General features: G+C 48.6%; 1 protein-coding gene across 3 annotated transcripts; it reads left to right on the top strand.

Moving 5' to 3' along the window:
* Nucleotides 1-7,220, top strand: LOC144279870 (ecto-ADP-ribosyltransferase 5-like). 3 transcript variants are annotated; one of them, XM_077841582.1, is made up of 4 exons: nucleotides 1-97; nucleotides 1,839-1,907; nucleotides 5,064-5,781; nucleotides 7,060-7,220. In XM_077841582.1, the coding sequence occupies exons 2-4, from the start codon at nucleotides 1,845-1,847 to the stop codon at nucleotides 7,155-7,157; spliced, it is 879 nt and encodes a 292-aa protein (XP_077697708.1). In that variant the 5' UTR covers nucleotides 1-97; nucleotides 1,839-1,844; the 3' UTR covers nucleotides 7,158-7,220. The 3 variants fall into 3 exon arrangements, with proteins under 3 accessions (XP_077697708.1, XP_077697699.1, XP_077697691.1); XM_077841573.1 differs by lacking the exon at nucleotides 1-97 and adding an exon at nucleotides 1,256-1,305; XM_077841565.1 differs by lacking the exon at nucleotides 1-97 and having other exon boundaries at nucleotides 1,746-1,907.
* Nucleotides 7,221-20,332: the final 13,112 nt, after the last annotated feature.

The raw sequence follows: 20,332 nt of genomic DNA, 5'->3' as shown, positions 1-20,332 counted from the left end.
TGCACAAATAGGTGGCTGCATGGCACCTTACGTCGACCTAACTGCGGAGTGTCAAGCAGGCCTGAGTGGCCAGGGCTTGGCCATCTAGAGGGCAGAGGTAGGACTTGTAAGTTTTGAAACTGTTACACTGAAAGATGCGAATGGCTGTTATCAGCTGGGTCTAGGATCACAGACAACCACGGACCTCGTTAAAGCCAGTGGGTGCTGAGCACACCCATGCTGACAGCAAGAGCAGGCAGACCTCTTTAGGGAGTAGAAACAGCTGAGGATGATGGGGGAACCGCCCAAGGCATGAAGCCACGTGGCAGGTGGCAGCTAACCCATATGGACTGAGGGGGTCTCCCTATCTGCCAGTGCAAGGACTAGGAGACCTGGGGCCAGCTGTGTGTCGAAGAGGCAGGGGGGCAAGAAACTGAGAGCAGACAAGAAGACTGGAAAGAGGGACAGTCTCAAGGACCAGCTGAAAGCACAATAGCAGACCCTGATAGAAACCTGGAGAGAGGATTTTGGGTCTGGGGTGTGGGCAGCAAGGAGTGTTTTTGGTGCTGCGAGCAAAAGAAATTGTTTCTTGCTGTTTGATTCCTTGTGCGTTCGCAGACACAGGACTTGGGACAGTCTTTGTAAATCAACAGACCTGCAGCCACGGAATACCTGACTGCCAGCAATTGCTACTCCCAGCTGGAATGCCCCGGGGGGCCCCCAAACTTCGACTAGCCCCTGGGATCAAAAGGAATTACGTCGTACTGTAGGGGGCCCTCCCGTGGTGGTCTCTGGTGAGAACTGCTCTCAGAATGGCTCAGCTGTGTCCTACACTGCTGGCAAAGGAAGGCGAGTCCCCGGGGAAATAGTCACTTTTGAGAGCTGGAGGAACCCCATCCGTTGAAATGGCTCAGCCTGTACATTTAGAGCCCCATCCAGTGCCCCCGTTTAAATCAATGGGAAGGCTCCCTGGGCTGCAATGGGTATTGGTCGGATCTGCCCCTTGGAGCAGGAGGATCTGAGTTCTGTCCCCGGTGTTGCCAGGAAGTTCTGAGGGGTTGGGCTGGGCAGGGCAGCGCTGGGACGCTGGCGTGTCCTGGGTAGTGCTGGCTGGGCTCCTGAGTGTATTGGACCCTGGGCAATGGGATCTCTCGCCCCTGTGACAAATAGAAGACTGTGACAGGCAGCAAGGTGGTTTCCTGTCTGAGGGTGGCGAAGGAGGGGGTAGGCTCACAGGAACAGGTTCAGCACTGTATAAGAGAGAGAGTCCCTTGAGCTGAGCTTCACTCTGAGCCTCCCAGGGCCATCCAGGCTTTGGACCCGCAGGTAGAGTAACATCTTTAACTCTTTGGGTCAAGTCCATCCCTGGGGTAAGCCCCTTGGCGGGGGGAAGGGGTATAGCATGGAGACAGGTCAACCTTGTCTCTTCACTCAGACCTAGGGTTTTAAGAGCAGCTCATGATTTGGGGGCCACGATTTTTGGAGACCCAACTGAAAGGGGTCAGATCTTTGGGGGTGGGGAGTGCTCTTAAGGTGTCTCAAGTTACTCTCCTGAAAATCACTTGTTACTTCTGAAAATTTTGTCCTAAGGAAATAAAACATGTCTGTATTTTAACTTCAAAAAGAAACAAAGGAAAGCTTTTGCCCAGACACATTCTTGGTGGCAACTCTTGCCCCAGCCTGTAAAGGTCTCTGCTTGTTTACAAGGGTTCCTGCTATCTGGATACCCATCCCTCTCCTGAGGTGGCTCAGGGGAGTCTCCATAGATGACCTCAATCGCCTTGGAACAAGGGAGCCAGGGCAGGCATTTCTCTTGGTTGATGATGAGATTCTCATGGAATTTTCTTCCTGTCCCCCAGGTGAAGATGACATTTCTGCTGATCGCCGTGACTTACCTTTGCGCTCACACGTTGATGGACATCCCTCAGGTAATTCAATCTATGCTGTAAGGTTGGTAAGACCCAATGCTGTCTAGTTATGTATCTTAAAGCTTTGCGCTGACCCTAGTACCTGACAACTTTCCATCTAAAAGAACTTGGCAATGGTAAGGTCCCTAGGGGGACTTCCTGGAGTCTCTGGCTCCTCTCCCTTCTGAGGTTATAGAAAGCTCTGCTGGGAGCAGGGTTTTCTCTTGGTTTATTTGTGGAGGAAGCACTAGAGGAGGTGGAAGGGACTGGCTGATGCTGTGAATGTTGTCCTGGGTTTGGTGGAGAAGCTCTGTTCAAGAGGAAGGTTCTGCAGGGTTTCCTAATGGTGGTCAGACCTGGATTATTCTAACCTCCTCTGGAACCTCACTGCAGAGCAGATGCCGTCACCCGGGAAATGCTTTGTACCAGGGCTTAAATTTAGCTAGAGCTGTCCGGGCTGGAACTCTGGTCAATATATTCAACCCCGTAGGAGCCTCGGCATGCCCCATGGAGCTGAAACCCTGAGCCCCAGTGTCCCCCACTCCTGTGGGGCTAAAGTCCCAGCGCCCCCTCCCCCACTGCAGGGCTGAAGCCTCAAGTCCTGGTGCTCTCCCACATAGGGCCCCGAGACCCCCCCCAACTCCGCGAGCTGAAGCCCAGAGTCCCAAATGGGGGTAGGGTATGGGGGGCTCCAGGAAAGTCTCTGAGAATTTAAGCTCTTCTTTGTAACCGGATCTTATGCACTTTGTGTTCTGCTTCGACTACTGAATCTGTTTCTAAATGAAGGGAGAATCTGGGTATTTGTGGCAGACAAGAACATCACATGTTCCTTATGGACAATGCTGGGCTTAGATCCCACTCTCCAGCTGTAAAGGCCCTGAGAGGGTCAGTTTCTGGGTGAACTCTGGCCCCTAGAGGGAGAGGAGTTTCTGCCACATCAGTTACTCAGGACCTGGAACACTCAGATGTCTTGAAATCCATGGGATCTGCTCATTCACATGAAGATCCTGACCCTCAGCAATGCTTGGCTCCCATCTATCTCCCAAGAGAGTCATGCCTCCCTCTGCTGACCCAGCCATCTCTGCGTCAAGAAACCCTGCTGGGGGGGTAGACAGCAGAGAGTGTAACATGGAGCTTGTGAAAGCTGCCCCCCACCAGTGATAGCTGGTATGAGAAACTCCCCGTGGGTGTGCAGATGCTCATGCAGCTGGAGAGCTGTGACCCTTTTCGACCCAGGTGCCCCGATGCCCAGAGAGCCCCAGCTGTGCAGAGATTACAGACAGGGGCTTTGGTGGGGTCAGAGGAGAGAGGATTACACTGAGTAGATTCAATCGCCTTCCACCAGCAAAATCCGGGCCATTTTGTTGGGTTTTCTGTGCTCGCTGCGTAGAGACAAAGGGCACAATGTGACCCGCATCATCTTGGCAGAGGTGGTCTCCATACCTCTGCCTCCTTCGAAGACCATAGCTCTCATGCCGTGTTCTGCAGACCACAGGTGGGCAATGGAGCATCATCAGGGGGCTCATAGAATCAGAGAACCTAGATATGGGCAAGCTCTGTTAGACCGTTCAGTCCGTCCCTGGGGCGGAGGGGGGCAATACTGGGCTGTTCCTGACAGCACGCTTACTGGGCCTTTGCACAGTGTAATTTTACCTAATGACGGGGCTTCCACCGCTTCCCGTGGGTCACTATTCCCCAGCTGAACTGACCACACTTTCTATTAAGGCTACATCTACAGATAGCTTATAAAGGGTTAACAGGTGGGTCAGTAGATGTTCTAAACAGGACATGAGTATCAGATGCTATGAGCAAACTATTGACTCTGAGGCAACCTATAACAATTGATTAACCATCTATTTTAAAACATCTGTTGATCAGTTATTAATGCTTCATAAGTGGTTCATAAATGGTTGATAGGTTTGGCAGTCCCACTCCTATTTCCCCAGCAGAATGTTTGTTTTTCCTGATCTTTGCTGCTTCCACCCCAATAATTTCCCTGTGAGTCGAACTAATCCACTGTAAAAAGATCTAGGCCAGCCTTGACAAAATCCATGAGTGGTTTCACTTGCCCATCTGAAGACTCCATGGAGGACCCTCATTCGCAGAAAGGGCTGAGCTCCTGAGCTCTGAAAATCAGACTCCTCTGAAGTGCCTGCAGTTGGCCCCCGCCCCCCCCAATCACTTGTCACTTATAAAGAAAAAAATTAGGGTTAAAAAAGTCACCTTGCATGTCACGGTGTGAAACCATAATATGCACAGCAAGTATCTGCATCTGAAGAACCCTCCGTGAAGTCTCGCAATGAAATCCTCATGGTCCAAAGAGACATACCGAGGTGAGAAAGGAAAGTGAAACAGAAATACTGTGTGTGTGGCGGGGCGGTGGGGGTGGAGAGGTCAAGGGGGACTCTCTCTCTCTCACTCACTCACACACACACACACACACACACACACTCGTGAGCCTTGTGTTTTCAGAATTTCCTAAGTATAAACAAGTAATGAGTAGGGCCCTACCAAACTCAGGGTCCATTTTGGTCAATTTCACGGTGGTAGAATTTTAAAAATCGTAAATTTCATGATTTCAGCTATTTCAATGGGAAATTTCGTAGTGCTGCAGTTGTAGGGGTCCTGACCCATAAGGGAGTTGTGTGGGGTTTGCAAGGTTAGGGCAGGGGGGTGCTACCCTTCCTTCTGCACGGCTGCTGCTGGGGGAGCTGCCTTCAGAGCTGGGCGCCCGGCTAACAGCCGCTGCTCTCTGGCCGCCCAGCTCTGAAGGCAGCACAGAAGTAAGGGTGATGATACTGCGACCTTCCTAAAATACCCTTGTGACCCCCCCTGCAACTCCTTTTTGGGTCAGGACCCCCAATTTGAGAAATACCAGTCTCCCCTGTGAAATCTGTATAGTATAGGGTAAAAGCACAAAAAAGATCAGATTTCATGGGGGGAGACCAGATTTCACAGTCTGTGACATGTTTTTCATGGCTGTGAAGTTGGTAGGGCCCTACCTATGGGTTTGTTTGGTAAGGGACTCTCTCTCAAGCCTTGTTTATACCAGGGAAATTCAGAAAAAATGTCTCATGGTGGCTGGCCCAGCCCAGTTCCATTGGTGCCAGCTATGCTGGGAGCCCTGCAGCCAGGCAGCCATCCACCCCTGGTGTTTTATATGCTGTGTTGTTCCAGGTGACTTGCCAGTCGGTGCTGGACATGGCATATGATGCTTTTGATGACCGCTATATTGGCTGCACAGAAGATATGGAAAATATAATCAAATCTAAACTGCTGCGGAAAGAGAAGTCAACGCACAAGGTGTTTAGCAAAAGATGGGAAGCTGCAAAAAAACAATGGAATGAGAAGAAGAAAAACCTCTCTCTGCCTAAAGGGTTTAAGGATGAGAATGGAATAGCAATCCTGGCCTATACCAGTGGAAATCAGATATCTCTGCACAAGGAGTTCAACAAAGCTGTGAGAGAGGCTGGTAAATCCCGAACATATTATCTCAAACATTTCCCATTCAAAGCCCTTCATTTTTATTTGACCAGAGCGTTGCAGCTCCTGAAGAGAGACTGTGCTGAGATGTACGAGACGGAGGTGTACAGGGGAGTCCGTTCTCGCCGCTACAAGAAGAAAGGTAGCATGGTCCGGTTTGGGACATTTACCTCTTCATCTGTAGACTGGGACGTAGCTCAGAGATTTGGCTCGGCCACATTTTTCACCATCCGGACGTGCTTCGGGGTCCCCATTGCAGACTTCTCTTATATCCAAGCCGAAGAAGAAGTGCTGATTCCTGTCTATGAGAGATTTAGGGTGTTCAACTTCACCCAGGACAAGAACGGCAACGCATTTGTCCTCCACAGCACAAACCAGACCTTCAGCCGTTACAACTGCGCCTACATAGAAGGTCAGTAGGAGACTTTGGGTCCAATTCTCCCCACCCTAGGTTGTCACTTCAGTGGTGCCATCTCTTGGGGTATTTTTATCACAAGTCTCATGTTAGTTGGGTTTCTTCTTAAAGCCCCTGCTCCTGGAGTCAGGTCATTTATGGGACAATCTCAGATGGTGCAAAAAGGCTGCATCCTGGCTGGAGGTGGCTAGCAGAGAATTTCTCTTGTGGGTGTAAAGGCAGCATAAGATGCTCCTGTGTTAGCTGCTTCCACCCCACATCTGCTGGGCGGGTGGGGTTTCTGAGGGCAGGGAGGGGGCAGGGCAGAGAGGAATTTACCACTTTCCCCACACAAGTGTGGGGGGTGATGAATGTCCCTCAGCCGTCACTAAGCCGTCTCCCATTCTGGTGCTAGGCAGGCTGGGGGAGAGGCTGGACGTGTTTTAGAATTGACTGGGCAATTCATGAGGGGGCCTTTCTAACTCCATGAGCCAGGCTGGGAAGAGATTTGTTACTGACCGGGCAAGAAGAAGAAAATTATGATCTGTATTCTAGTAGTGCCTAGAGTGAGATCAGGGGCCAGTTGTGCTGGGTGCTGTACAAACACACAGCCCTGCCCTGAAGAGCTCACAGTCTAAATGGGCAAAACAGACAACAGGTGGGAGAAAGGAAGGATCCTTGCTCCTATTTTACCAATGGGAAAGGGAGGCACCGGCTAGATGAAGTGACCTAGCCACAATCTCCCAGGGAGTCTGGTGCAGGGCCAGGGACTGAACCCAGATCTCCTGAGCGCCCGCCCATGGTCTTAGCCACACACCCATTTTCCTGTTCTTCCGCTGGGCTAATGGAGTGTGTCCGCAGTGCAGCACACGGCGACATCTCTCCGACTGCCCTCTTCCCACACCTTCCTTGCAAGGGTTCAGCGCATTCTGGCAGCACCCCGGAATGGAGGCAGAACCCCCATTGCACAGGTCGCTAATCAATGGCAGAGATGGTGATTCCCAGCCTCATCACAAACAATAACCCTTCCTCAGTGGGTGAGCTGTTCCTTCTATGTCTGCAAAGAGACGTGGTGGGTGCTCCCGGTATCTTCAGCCCGCGGGTCTCCAGCATCTGGCTTGTTCTAGCTCTCATCTACCAATGAATCCCAGTGACCATTTTACTGTGAATGCAACCCAGCTGGCTGGCAGGGGAGCTGCCATTTCTGGGGCGTTCTGTCCCGGGGCTTTCCCAATGAGATCACTAAGCAGGCTGAATCAGACTGCAATTAACACAGGCCTTCTCTTTGCGTTTCAGGAAAGAAAGGGCGAGGGGGGGCCTTGCGCTTGGAAGGATTTCACGCATCCGGAGCACTTCGGGCTGGGCGTGCCGAAGCAGAGGCAGAAACCATGTGAAATGTTTGCTTTGCTCCTTTTCAGTCTCTTGTGCAGCCCACTTGTGTTCCAATATGCTATTAAACAGCCAGGGCTTGATGGGTAGTCACGATGTTAAGCTGACCTTTCCCAGCTTGGGAACTTGCAGCCTGCCAGTGATTTGTCAACAGATCACCACGAGAGGGCATGGGAGATCTTCCGCTGGATTCGCTTGCTGCGTTTACAGCCAAAGCCTCCTGCTTTGCAGTATTTACTGTGTCCATCTCATTTAATAGGTAACTCTGAACCCCGGCTTTATGTCCTCTGGGTTGCAGACATGAGCAGCATGTTGTCTGTGGGGATGATTTTGCTGTACTGAGCTTATGTTTGATGCAACTTGTTTAATAAATTAACGAGAAGTACAGGGTCCTGACACCCCATTTTGTCACAAGTTCTAACTAGGCTGCTATGTAGGTATCCAGCCTTTCCCCCCACATCTCTTGTGGCGGGTCCGAAAAAGGGACTGGTGGGTGGAATAGCCCATCCATCATTGTTTGGTCCATGAACTAAGTCTAATTTACAACTCACCAATTCTGGTTCATTCATGTCCAGTCCCACACTTTTCTTGTTTACCAGGCATAAGCTTCACACAGCCCATGAATTCTATCAGGAGACCTTTTTGTTTAGACTAATTTTGGGTGTGTCCCTTTGGCACCTTTTTCCATTGACATTTGTTGATTTCAATTGTCCTTACATCTCTTGACCTTTCTCACTGTTGGGCTCACAGTCTAGGTAAATTTCTAAGCCCAAGTATCACAACACGTACCAGCCCCCTGTTATCAATGCAACAGAGCCCACTCAGAATGACAGGGCCATATTCAATCGATCATAAGGTCTCCTCCCGCTGCTCATCACTGTAGTATGTGAGCGCATACCTCATAAAAGTGAAGTAATAGTGAAGTCCCTAGTGGCTTTCATGGAGGCTCTCTTTCTTCTCCATCTGCTGCTCTAGCTCTCACCTTCACAGATTTGAAGGCCAAAAGGGAGCATTATGATCAGACTCCGACCTGTGACACTACATACAGAGTCTCCCCCAGTGATTCCTGCACTGAGGCCAATCATCTCTCTTTGAGCTACAGCATGTCCTTTAGAGAAACATCCAGGCTCCATGTAAATGGAGAATCCTCCGTGGCCTGTGGCAAACTGTTCCAAAGGTTAATTGCCCTCCCTGTTAAAATGTGTCGTCTTTTCTGTTTGACCTTTGCTAACTCCAGCTTCCAGCCAGTGGATCTCATTGCGCCTTTGTCTGCTAGATTAAACCTGGTAGTTTGATGGATTGTATTTATGAAAACATTGATCAAATTTGGAGCATGGAAGGGAAGAAAAAAACATCCCGCATAAACTTTGAAGGTGACTCTGGAAAGGAAAAGAAGCAGCAGAAAAAACCCTTTGTCATGGAGAAAGAAAGGTGGTGTTATCCTTCACCCTCTCATTGGCAAAGGTTTTTCCTGGTTTAGTTTTACGTTTGAGATTCAGGTCTTGGCTACAGGAGAATTGGGAGATTTCTGACAACACAAAAACCAAGGAAGTGAAATCTGATAGAGATGGTTTAAAACTCCTTTAACATAATCTTTGACTTGGGTGCCCCCATCTGCATCTGAAGTCATTGGGGGACTTAATAAAAAAAAACCCCAAAGACCTGATTTTTCTATACCTATTTAACTCAAATGTCTGACAGACACTTGGGAGAAAAACTCTCTGTGTGTAAATCCTGATGCCCTTTCACTGAGGGATGAAAAGAATCCCACTCTAGTTCTCCCCTTCTCCAAGGAGTTCTCTAGCAACAACAACAAAAAGGCTTGGTATTCTCCACATTTCTGAAGTACAAAAAGAACCAAGCAGAATTTTAAAAGATTCAGGTCTCCTTTGTCCATCTTAAAGAAGTGAAAGACAAAATACAAAACAGTTTGTTTCCCCCTTTGCAAGTCACCTTAACGCCAATAGCAGGAGGAAAGGTGTGAACTCAGTTCCTGCCCACCCCTCTCATCTTCAGGGAGGTGTGAAGCCAGCAGCCCCCAGCCCCTAGTAGCCACATCCTTCTCAATGCAGGGGAAATGAGAACTATCAGAATGGGGTGACAAGGCAGCGTTAGCCACAGACCTCCAGGAGGAGCTAACCTCCAAAGCCAGCGGAGACCATTTTAGATGGCAATGCTGCTGCTCACAAGGCAGTGACACAGGTACTCAGCTGGGGTCCGTTACTTTTAAACCTTTAAGAGACTTTAGCTCTGACATCGCTTGGTAACAAAGGCCCAGAGCCTCAAACTTATTTACGCTTCTAACTTCCGCTGGAATCAGTGGAAATTAGGAACCGAAATACTTCTGAGGGTCTGGGCCAAAATTTTTTTTTCCTCTGGGAATTCCCTTGGGTTTTTAATGCACCCCAGGCCTTAACACGAACAGGAACAGAGGGCGGGCCAGAAGCCGGTCTGCTTAGTTCCTGCCTCGTGGCTAACGGAGTGATCGACGACTCAAACATCAAACACCAGGGCTGATCCTAGGCCCAAGGGTCAGAGCCACACGACCTTGTCGGAGACACAAACACACAGACCTCTGTCACCTCGCCCAGTCAGGGACCCAAACCGCAGCCACATGACCCACACGGAGACAAACAGCAAACAGGCTCACACACAACTCACCAAGTCCCTTTACCTCCATGCACCAGATCCACAGCTATGCCCTGAAAAACTCCCCTGGTTGCATCTCCTGTTCGCCTGCTGAGCTGATCCCTTGTTTAGAGGGTCTGCTGGGGCGTTGGGTCTTTGGGGGCAGATTTTTCTGGCCAAGGTAAAGGAGCCAGGCATTGGAATTTGGATCCCGGGGGAGAGCCAGTGACATGGGGACGAGGGCATGGCAGTGTCCTGCTTAGGGAAAGCAGGGATAGGGTCAGGAATGGGGAGTAATAGGGACATCCACTGAACACATGGAAATGCCATCACTCCCCTGGCCTTTGCCCGTAAAGGGGAGGGTGGGGGCGGTGCTCTCCCTCCCTTGGTGCAGCTGAGGGGTTGGTTTGGTGGGGTGACCACTGAGCTGTTCCTGGGGCTGATGGGATGGATGTGCGCACAGCGTGAATGGGTACGAAACATAGGGGTATGAGGTATGTACTGAACGGGTGGGTGGAAAATGAATCTAAACACCCTTCATATTTCTATTAACAACAAAGGGCCGGGTGATGCTTCTTCGGTTCAAATGGCTCTTCCATGGTAGATTGACATTGCCAAAAAATATCTGAGCTTTGACACATTTGGGGGGGATACAGCCACATTCTCAGTGGTTCACGTTTTCTCTTTTAAGGACCGAATCCCCTTTTCGAATGCAAGTCCAAATAAATGCCTGATTCTCAAGGAGAGAACACCACCTTTCCACTGTAAAACCCCACATTTGTGTCCTTTCCAAACCTCAGACTAAATTTTTACACATTTCCTCTCTCTGTCTCAGTCATCTTGCTGTAGCACCAGTAATAGCCTTCCAGGTTGACTGTGAACCACTGATAACTACCCTCTGGGAACAGTTTTCCAACCAGTTATGCACCCACCTTATAGTAGCTCCATCTAGGTTGCATTTCCCTAGTTTGTTTATGAGACGGTCATGTGAGACAGCATCAAAAGCTTTACTAAACTCAAGATATACCACATCTACCACCTCCCCTGTATCCCCAAGGCATGTCATCCTGTCAAAGAAATATATTAGGTTCATTTGACACAATTTGTTTTTGACAAATCGTGTTGACTGTTGCTTATCACCTTCTTATCTTCTAAGTGTTTGCAAATTGATTTAGCTTAATTAGTTGCTGTAATTATCTTTCCAGGTACAGAAGTTCACTTATCATAGAATCATAGAATATCAGGGTTGGAAGGGACCTCAGGAGGTCATCTAGTCCAACCCCCTGCTCAAAGCAGGACCAATCCCCGACTAAATCATCCCAGCCAGGGCTTTATCAAGCCTGACCTTAAAAACTTCTAGGGAAGGAGATTCCACCACCTCCCTAGGTAACCCATTCCAGTGTTTCACCACCCTCGTAGTGAAAAAGCTTTTCCTAATATCCAACCTAAATCTGCCCCAATGCAACTTGAGAACATTACTCCTTGTTCTGTCATCCGCTACCACTGAGAATAGTCTAGAGCCATCCTCTTTGGAACCCCCTTTCAGGTAGTTGAAACCAGCTATCAAATCCCCCCTCATTCTTCTCTTCTGAAGACTAAACATCCCCAGTTCCCTCAGCCTCTCCTCAGAAGTCATGTGTTCCAGACCCCTAATCATTTTTGTTGCCCTCCGCTGGACTCTTTCCAATTTTTCCACATCCTTCTTGTAGTGTGGGGCCCAAAACTGGACACAGTACTCCAGATGAGGCCTCACCAATGTCGAATAGTTGGGAACGATCACGATCTGCTGGCACTGCCCCTACTTATACATCCCAAAATGCCATTGGCCTTTTTGGCAACAAGGGCACACTGTTGACTCATCTCCAACTTCTCATCCACTGTAACCCCTAGGTACTTTTCTGCAGAACTGCTGCCGAGCCATTCGGTCCCTAGTCTGTAGCGGTGCATTGGATTCTTCCATCCTAAGTGCAGGACTCTGCACTTGTCCTTGTTGAACCTCATCAGATTTCTTTTGGCCCAATCCTCCAATTTGTCTAGGTCCCTCTGTATCGTAGCCCTACCCTCCAGCGTATCTACCACTCCTTCCAGTTTAGTGTCATCTGCAAACTTGCTGAGGGTGCAATCCACACCATCCTCCAGATCATTTATGAAGATATTGAACAAAACCGGCCCCAGGACCGACACCTGGGGCACTCCACTTGATACCGGCTGCCAACTAGACATGGAGCCATTGATCACTACCCGTTGAACCCGACAATCTAGCCAGCTTTCTATCCACCTTATAGTCCATTCATCCAGCCCATACTTCTTTAACTTGCTGGCAAGAATACTGTGGGAGACCATGTCAAAAGCTTTGCTAAAGTCAAGGAACAACACGTCCACTGCTTTCCCTTCATCCACAGAGCCAGTTATCTCGTCATAGAAGGCAATTAGATCAGTCAGGCATGACTTGCCCTTGGTGAATCCATGCTGATTGTTCCTGATCACTTTCCTCTCCTCTAAGTGCTTCAGAATTGATTCCTTGAGGATCTGCTCCATGATTTTTCCAGGGACTGAGGTGAGGCTGACTGGCCTGTAGTTCCCAGGATCCTCCTTCTTCCCTTTTTTAAAGATGGGCACTACATTAGCCTTTTTCCAGTTATCTGGGACCTCCCCCGATTGCCATGAGTTTTCAAAGATAATGGCCAATGGCTCTGCAATCACATCCGCCAACTCCTTTAGCACTCTCAGATGCAACACATCTGGCCCCATGGACTTGTACACGTCCAGCTTTTCTAAATAGTCCCGAACCACTTCTTTCTCCACAGAGGGCTGGTCACCTCCTCCCCATGCTGTGCTGCCCAGTGCCGTAGTCTGGGAGCTGACCTTGTTCGTGAAGACAGAGGCAAAAAAAGCATTGAGTACATTAGCTTTTTCCACATCCTCTGTCACGAGGTTGCCTCCCTCATTCAGTAAGGGGGCCACACTTTCCTTGACTTTTTTCTTGTTGCTAACATGCCTGAAGAAACCCTTCTTGTTACTCTTAACATCTCTTGCTAGCTGCAACTCCAGGTGTGATTTGGCATTCCTGATTTCACTCCTGCAAGCTCGAGAAATATTTTTATACTCATCCCTGGTCATTTGTCCAATCTTCCACTTCTTGTAAGCTTCTTTTTTGTAGTTAAGAGCAGCAACTTATCTTCTAAGTGTTTGCAAATTGATTGCTTAATTAGTTGTTCCATTATCTTTCTGGGTACAGAAGTTAAGCTGACTGGTCTGTAATTTCCAGGGTTGTCCTTATTCACCTTTTTATAGATGGGCACTATATTTGCCCTTTTCCAGTCCTCTGGAGTCTCTCCCGTCTTCCATGACTTTTTGAAGATAATCGCTAGTGGCTCAGATATCTCCTCACTCAGCTCCTTGAGTATTCTAGGATGTATTTCATCAGGCCCTGGTGACTTGAAGACGTCTAGCTTGTCTAAGTAATTTTTAATTTGTTCTTTCCCTATTTTAGCCTCTGAACCCACCTCTTTTTCACTTGCATTCATTATGTTAGACGGCCAACGGCTACTCACCTTTTTGGTGAAAACTGAACCAAAAAAGTCATTTAGCATTTCTTCCATTTCCACATTTTCTGTTATTGTTCACCTCGCTCATTGAGTAACCAGGCCTGCCCTGCCATTGGTCTTTCCCTGGCTTCTAATATATTTGTAGAAAGTTTTCTTTTTACCCTTTATGTCTCTAGCTAGTTTAATCTTGTTTTGTGCCTTGGCCTTTATTTTGTCCCTACATACTTGAACAGCAGCCCTGAGTAGCTGGAATAGCTTAGCAGCCTGGACAGCGTTAACCACAGCAACGACATTCGACAGCACTTAACTTATCATACGGCAGATTTTTTTCTATATGTTATTTATTTAAGGCGATATCTTGTAGATGTATTGAATAGAACCTTATGTGAGGGGGCTGCTGGTCCCTCACTGAAACTCAGAGGGAGGCTAGTAGTATATACTTTGATACTCTTCGTCACCATGCATTTTTTGAGAGGTTTCCATGACCGATTTTTGGGATTTCCCAGTGCAGTAGTCTGTGAGCTGACCTTGTTCGTGAAGAATTGGTTAGTCTCTAAGGTGCCACAAATACTCCTTTTCTTTTTGGGATTTCCCAGGCAGGAATTAAGCCGGTCTGCTTAATTCCTGCCTGGGAAATCCCAAAAAGAAAAGGAGTATTTGTGGCACCTTAGAGACTAACCAATTTATTTGAGCATAAGCTTTCGTGAGCTACAGCTCACTTCATTGGATGCATACTGTTGAAAGTACAGAAGATCTTTTTATACACACAAACCATGAAAAAATGGGTGTTTACCACTACAAAAGGTTTTCTCTCCCCCCCCCCCCACTCTCCTGTTGGTAATAGCTTATCTAAAGTGATCACTCTTCTTACAATGTGTATGATAATCAAGGTGGGCCATTTCCAGCACAAATCCAAGGTTTAACAAGAAAGTCTGAGAGGGTGGAGGGGGTAGGAAAAAACAAGGGGAAATAGGTTACCTTGCATAATGACTTAGACACTCCTAGTCTCTATTCAAGCCTAAGTTAATTGTATCCAATTTGCAAATGAATTCCAATTCAACAGTGTCTTGCTGGAGTCTGGATGTGAAGTTTTTCTGTTGCAATATTGCAACTTTCATGTCTGTAATCGCATGACCAGAGAGATTGAAGTGTTCTCCGACTGGTTTATGAATGTTATAATTCTTGACATCTGATTTGTGTCCATTTATTCTTTTACGTAGAGACTGTCCAGTTTGACCAATGTACATGGCAGAGGGGCATTGCTGGCACATGATGGCATATATCACATTGGTAGATGTGCAGGTGAACGAGCCTCTGATAGTGTGGCTGATGTGATTAGGCCCTGTGATGATGTCCCCTGAATAGATATGTGGGCACAGTTGGCAACGGGCTTGGTTGCAAGGAGAGGTTCCTGGGTTAGTGGTTCTGTTGTGTCGTATGTGGTTGCTGGTGAGTATTTGCTTCAGGTTGCGGGGCTGTCTGTAGGCAAGGACTGGCCTGTCTCCCAAGATTTGTGAGAGTGTTGGGTCATCTTTCAGGATAGGTTGTAGATCCTTAATAATGCATTGGAGGGGTTTTAGTTGGGGGCTGAAGGTGACGGCTAGTGGCGTTCTGTTATTATCTTTGTTAGGCCTGTCCTGTAGTAGGTGACTTCTGGGAACTCTTCTGGCTCTATCAATCTGTTTCTTCACTTCCGCAGGTGGGTATTGTAGTTGTAAGAATGCTTGATAGAGATCTTGTAGGTGTTTGTCTCTGTCTGAGGGGTTGGAGCAAATGCGGTTGTATCGCAGAGCTTGGCTGTAGACAGTGGATCGTGTGGTGTGGTCAGGGTGAAAGCTGGAGGTATGTAGGTAGGAATAGCGGTCAGTAGGTTTCCGGTATAGGGTGATGTTTATGTGACCGTCATTTATTAGCACTGTAGTGTCCAGGAAGTGGATCTCTTGTGTGGACTGGACCAGGCTGAGGTTGATGGTGGGATGGAAATTGTTGAAATCATGGTGGAATTCCTCAAAGGCTTCTTTGCCATGGGTCCAGATGATGAAGATGTCATCAATATAGCGCAAGTAGAGTAGGGGCGTTAGGGGACGAGAGCTGAGGAAGCATTGTTCTAAGTCAGCCATAAAAATGTTGGCATACTGTGGGGCCATGCGGGTACCCATAGCAGTGCCGCTGATTTGAAGGTATACATTGTCCCCAAATGTAAAATACTTATAAGTAAGGACAAAGTCACAAAGTTCAGCCACCAGGTTAGCCGTGACATTATCGGGGATAGTGTTCTTGACGGCTTGTAGTCCATCTTTGTGTGGAATGTTGGTGTAGAGGGCTTCTACATCCATAGTGGCCAGGATGGTGTTATCAGGAAGATCATCGATGGATTGTAGTTTCCTCAGGAAGTCAGTGATGTCTCGAAGATAGCTGGGAGTGCTGGTAGCGTAGGGCCTGAGGAGGGAGTCTACATAGCCAGACAATCCTGATGTCAGGGTGCCAATGCCTGAGATGATGGGGTGCCCAGGATTTCCAGGTTTATGGATCTTGGGTAGTAGATAGAATATCCCAGGTCAGGGTTCCAGGGGTGTGTCTGTGCGGATTTGATCTTGTGCTTTTTCAGGGAGTTTCTTGAGCAAATGCCGTAGTTTCTTTTGGTAACCCTCAGTGGGATCAGAGGGCAATGGCTTGTAGAAAGTGGTGTTGGAGAGCTGCCGAGCAGCCTCTTGTTCATATTCCGACCTATTCATGATGACGACAGCACCTCCTTTGTCAGCCTTTTTGATTATGATGTCAGAGTTGTTTCTGAGGCTGTGGATGGCATTGTGTTCTGCACGGCTGAGGTTGTGGGGCAAGTGATGCTGCTTTTCCACAAATCCCAGTTACTGAATGCGGAACAACAGATCACAGTGAAACAATCGGGAGGATGCTTCAGTCTGGTGTGTTCTTTCCCCCCACATCGCCACTGACGTTCCTGATGGATTCTCCTACAGCCGCACCGGGGAAGTTGGAACTATGCTGAGGCCTCTGCTGATCCCCTTGACATACTTCTGTTCAAGGCTATGCAGACAGCCACGCTGCCTTAGACCCATAGACGTGTAGGGCTGAAAGGGACCTCAAGAGGTCATCTAGTGCAGCCGTGGGTGCTGAGGAAGGACCAAGTGCACTGAGATGAGCCTGGACAGGTGTTTGTCTAATCAGGGCCCCACAACCCCTTCCGCAGTGGCTGGTAGGGGAACCCCGGCCCTCCCACGAACTGAGTTCCAGTCCAGAGACCTTCTGACCAGCAGCCAAGGTCTGTTCCGTCAGACTCCTTGCTGCTGCCTCCCTTGACACCTTCCTACCACAGCCCTTTTCCAGCCCGCACAGCCTCCCTCAGCTCACCCTTTTTTCAGGGCTGGGCTCGCAGGGCTCCCCCGTGGAATCCCCCAACACAATCCCAACCAAAAGAACAAAATTAAACCAATTTCTGCCTGGCTTGGGCTTCCTCCTCACCCTGCAGCAGTCTCCCTGTTTCCCTCAGGTCTCTCCACTCTTTACTGCTAGGAGAGGAACTGCCGAGGTCTTCCCCCCTCTCCCTGCAGCCCCTCAAGCTCCAGCCCAAATGCCTGCTAGGCTTTACCAACACTGCCTCCGGCTTCCTCCTGGCCCGAGGCAACTCACCTCTGGCCGCAGGCTTCACTGCCCCCAGCATCCTAGGCCTCCTCCTGGCTCTGGGCTCTCCAGTTCTGGCTACAGGCCTCTCTCTGCCTTTAGCCCAAGGGGGGGCATCCCCAACCACCCCAGCTGGGTTTGATCACCAGTTGTGCCTTACACCCCTCCAGGTGCCACCTCACAGCCTAAAGGGGCTCAGGCTCCTGTTAAGCCCTGGTTAACCAGTGTGGGGTTTATATAACCCATCACAACAGTGTTGCCGTCCTCCATGTGCATTTGGGGGTTGGATCCTAGATGGAACCTTCCCACGGGCACCGCCAGCCCTGGAGCATGCAGTGCATGGCAGGCATATGGAGATGGCAACCCACTGACTCCCCCTGAGGTAAATGGGGGTAGTTTCTAGATATTCCTGTGGGAATGGATTGGGATCTCAGTCCCTCCTAGAGCCCTCCCTTCTATGTCCCTTGTTCCCCGGACTTGGTCTACCCAATTAATGTATCCCTTCCTGTCTTTCTTCCTAACCTCCTCCTCCCCATCTGCACACAATATATCTATGACACTAACAAAGTCCCCAGTAAACTAAAAATGCATCTGTAATGATTACAGGACTCGCTGGTCCTCAGGAGTATCGCCTCCCCGCAAAAAAATCATGCTGCCAGCGTAACATTTGCGAAGCAACACACTGATGATAGTACCTATATGTCCCATCCCTTTCTTCCACCTTTCCTCTGTCTTGTCTCTTTAGAGGTAAGCTCCTAAGGCCAGAGACCATCTCTTAGTGTGTTTGTACAGGGCTGGGCACAATGGGGCCCTGATTCTGGCTGTGACCTCTAGGTGCTATTGTAACACAAATGCTAATGTGATCATATGTTTCCTTTATTCTCCCAGGCAAAATGCCATGTGAAACTGAGCATGATGAATGATGCTTTTGATGTCTAGTATATAGGATGTGCTGAAGAAATGGATGGAATTGCACCTGGACTGCTAAAGGAAGAAAAGTCCGTGGCCTCAGTGTTTAGCAGGGTGTGGGACAATCAGAAAAAAAATGGCAAAGTGTAAAAACCGAGCTTTCCCTCCCCAAAGGCTTTAAAGAGGAGCATGGAAGAGCCATAATAGCCTTTCCTGATGATGACTTTCACAGTGAGTTGAATAAGGCAGTGAGAGGGGCTGGGACATCTCAAACTCATTACATGGCCCATTTCCAGTTCAAAGCCTTTCATTATTATTTGACAAAGACAGTGACACAGAGTTATATGGATCATTTGGCAAGCCTGACACGATCAAATAATGCACAGTTTAACACAGTCAAATGCAAGGGAACAGGTCTAGACCAGGGGTTCTCAATATACCTGTGTTTACGGAATTAGTGAGACCATCACTGGTTTTGTAAAGGGACCGCGCAGTGCAAAAGAAACACACTTGACCCACAGCACTGCAGGCTGGGCCTCTGCTGCTTGAACTACATAACAAACGGAGTGTGGAAACACACCCAGCAACGAAACACCATCCAGGCCGGTGCCTTAAGATGCAGCCCCTACTCCCAGCTGGGAGCATCTGGGCAAAGTGCTCTAGTAGGACCCTTTCAGCCACTTGGACCCCATCCTGGCTTCTGGTTTGAGACACCACGAGCAGGAGTCTTGCAGTTTCTGTGCTGCGCCCAGGGGCTGGGCTCAGAGGGGATATGTCTGTTCCTGGAGTTGCTGGCAGAAGGTCTTTTCAGAGATCACTGAATGGTCCAAAATGGCAACTTAGATTTGTGGATAATTCTGCTCTGCTTTGGGATCCAGGCTACAATGGTTGACCTGGGCTGCTCCAGTCAAACATGGGGCCACCAGGACCACCCAGTGTTCTGGCAGCCCCTGCATTACTACCACGGCCCATTCAAACATCTCAAGAACCCATCTTTGGAACATCTTTGAAACCCAGCTTCACTGGATCAGTATGGCTGAAGTCACCAGAGCTACATCCATCAGCCCCCAGCAAAGACCCAGTCATTGTGGGAGGTTGCAAAAGGGCCACCAGTAGGAGCTGCTGTTACTGGACACACTGTTCCTGGGTCAACTACTGGTTGGGCATTATTTGTAACAACTGCTGCTGCTGGAGCTGGGGGGGCGTGCTCTGCAATCCATTTCAACATTTTCTCCGGATCCGTAACTTAGGGAGAAAGCTTCCTTATATCTTTGGGGAGGTTATTTTCCCCTCCCCTCATTCTCAACCGGCTCCCTTCTGGAATTCCAATTCATTTGCACTTTTACGCAATACAATCAAATCCAACCTTTTAATACCAGTGTTTTAAAACTTTCAGTCAATAGCACCGTGGTTCTTTACAGAGCATGGTGTATGCATTGATGAGTTCTTTGATGGCTGCTGAGTCCGATGCATGAGTGACAGTCCCTTCCACAGGTGGGGCACACCCACGCACGAGCAAGGCTCTGAATCCGAGCAGCTGATTCTTTCCTCCTCTGACGCCAGTCATCTCAAAGCTTGATCCAGTCTGTCTCGCAACTCCTCGCTCCAGCTACAAGCTGACTGCACCAACCAGAGCAGTATTCTGCACTCCTTTCCCAACCATCCACTGAGATTCCAAAGGATGCTAAGTCATCTTTGAAAGCATCCCCAAGTCTGTGCAGTGGTCTGCCTCTCTTTCTACACCCTCCGCGAGCTTCAGAGTAAAGCACACTCTTCGGGATCCTGTAATGCGGCATTCACTTGACATGTCCAAGACCACCTGAGTTTTTTCTTACTAATCAACATTCCCCAGAATGACATACCAGCACAATTTAACACTTCCACATTTCACCCTGTCTCGCCATCTTATTCGAAGAATTTTATGCAAGCATCTGATTTGAAAAACTGTTTAATCTTTTGGTATGTTTGGCATAAGTCGTGCATGATTCTGTGCCATGTAGAAGACTAGAAAAAGTACAGGTCTCATCAACACAGATTTTCACTTTAGCAGACAATTTGTTGTTGTTCCAGGCTCCATCTTGCAAAAGGCCAAAGTTCCTGACTGCTTTGCCAATTGTACTAGTGAGCCCAGCCTAATTATCTACATTGCTGGTAACAGTAGAGCCAAGGTAGCAAAATTGCTTGGCTTTAACATCTGGGACAGGGAGGTAAAGAACCCTAGAACAGGAAGCACAGAGGATAAAATGGGGGTAGTTTTGTGGATATGTTTGGAAACAGGTGTTATTGGGAATACTCAGGAGCCCTGGCCCTAGCTCATTGTAACGTTTTGACTTTGTACAGGCCTGACCCAAAGCCCCTTGAAATCTATGGGAGTCTTTCCATTGACTTCAGGGGGATTTAGATCAGGCTCTTATTTCCTAAAAAAAACCCCAAACACCGTTCGTTCCGAAAGTGAA

The sequence above is a fragment of the Eretmochelys imbricata genome, chromosome 1 (genome assembly GCF_965152235.1).
Source record: "Eretmochelys imbricata isolate rEreImb1 chromosome 1, rEreImb1.hap1, whole genome shotgun sequence".
Lineage (NCBI taxonomy): Eukaryota > Metazoa > Chordata > Testudines > Cheloniidae > Eretmochelys > Eretmochelys imbricata.
The sequence above is the reverse complement of the archived record's forward strand: the minus strand, read 5'-3'. Positions and strand labels throughout refer to the sequence as shown.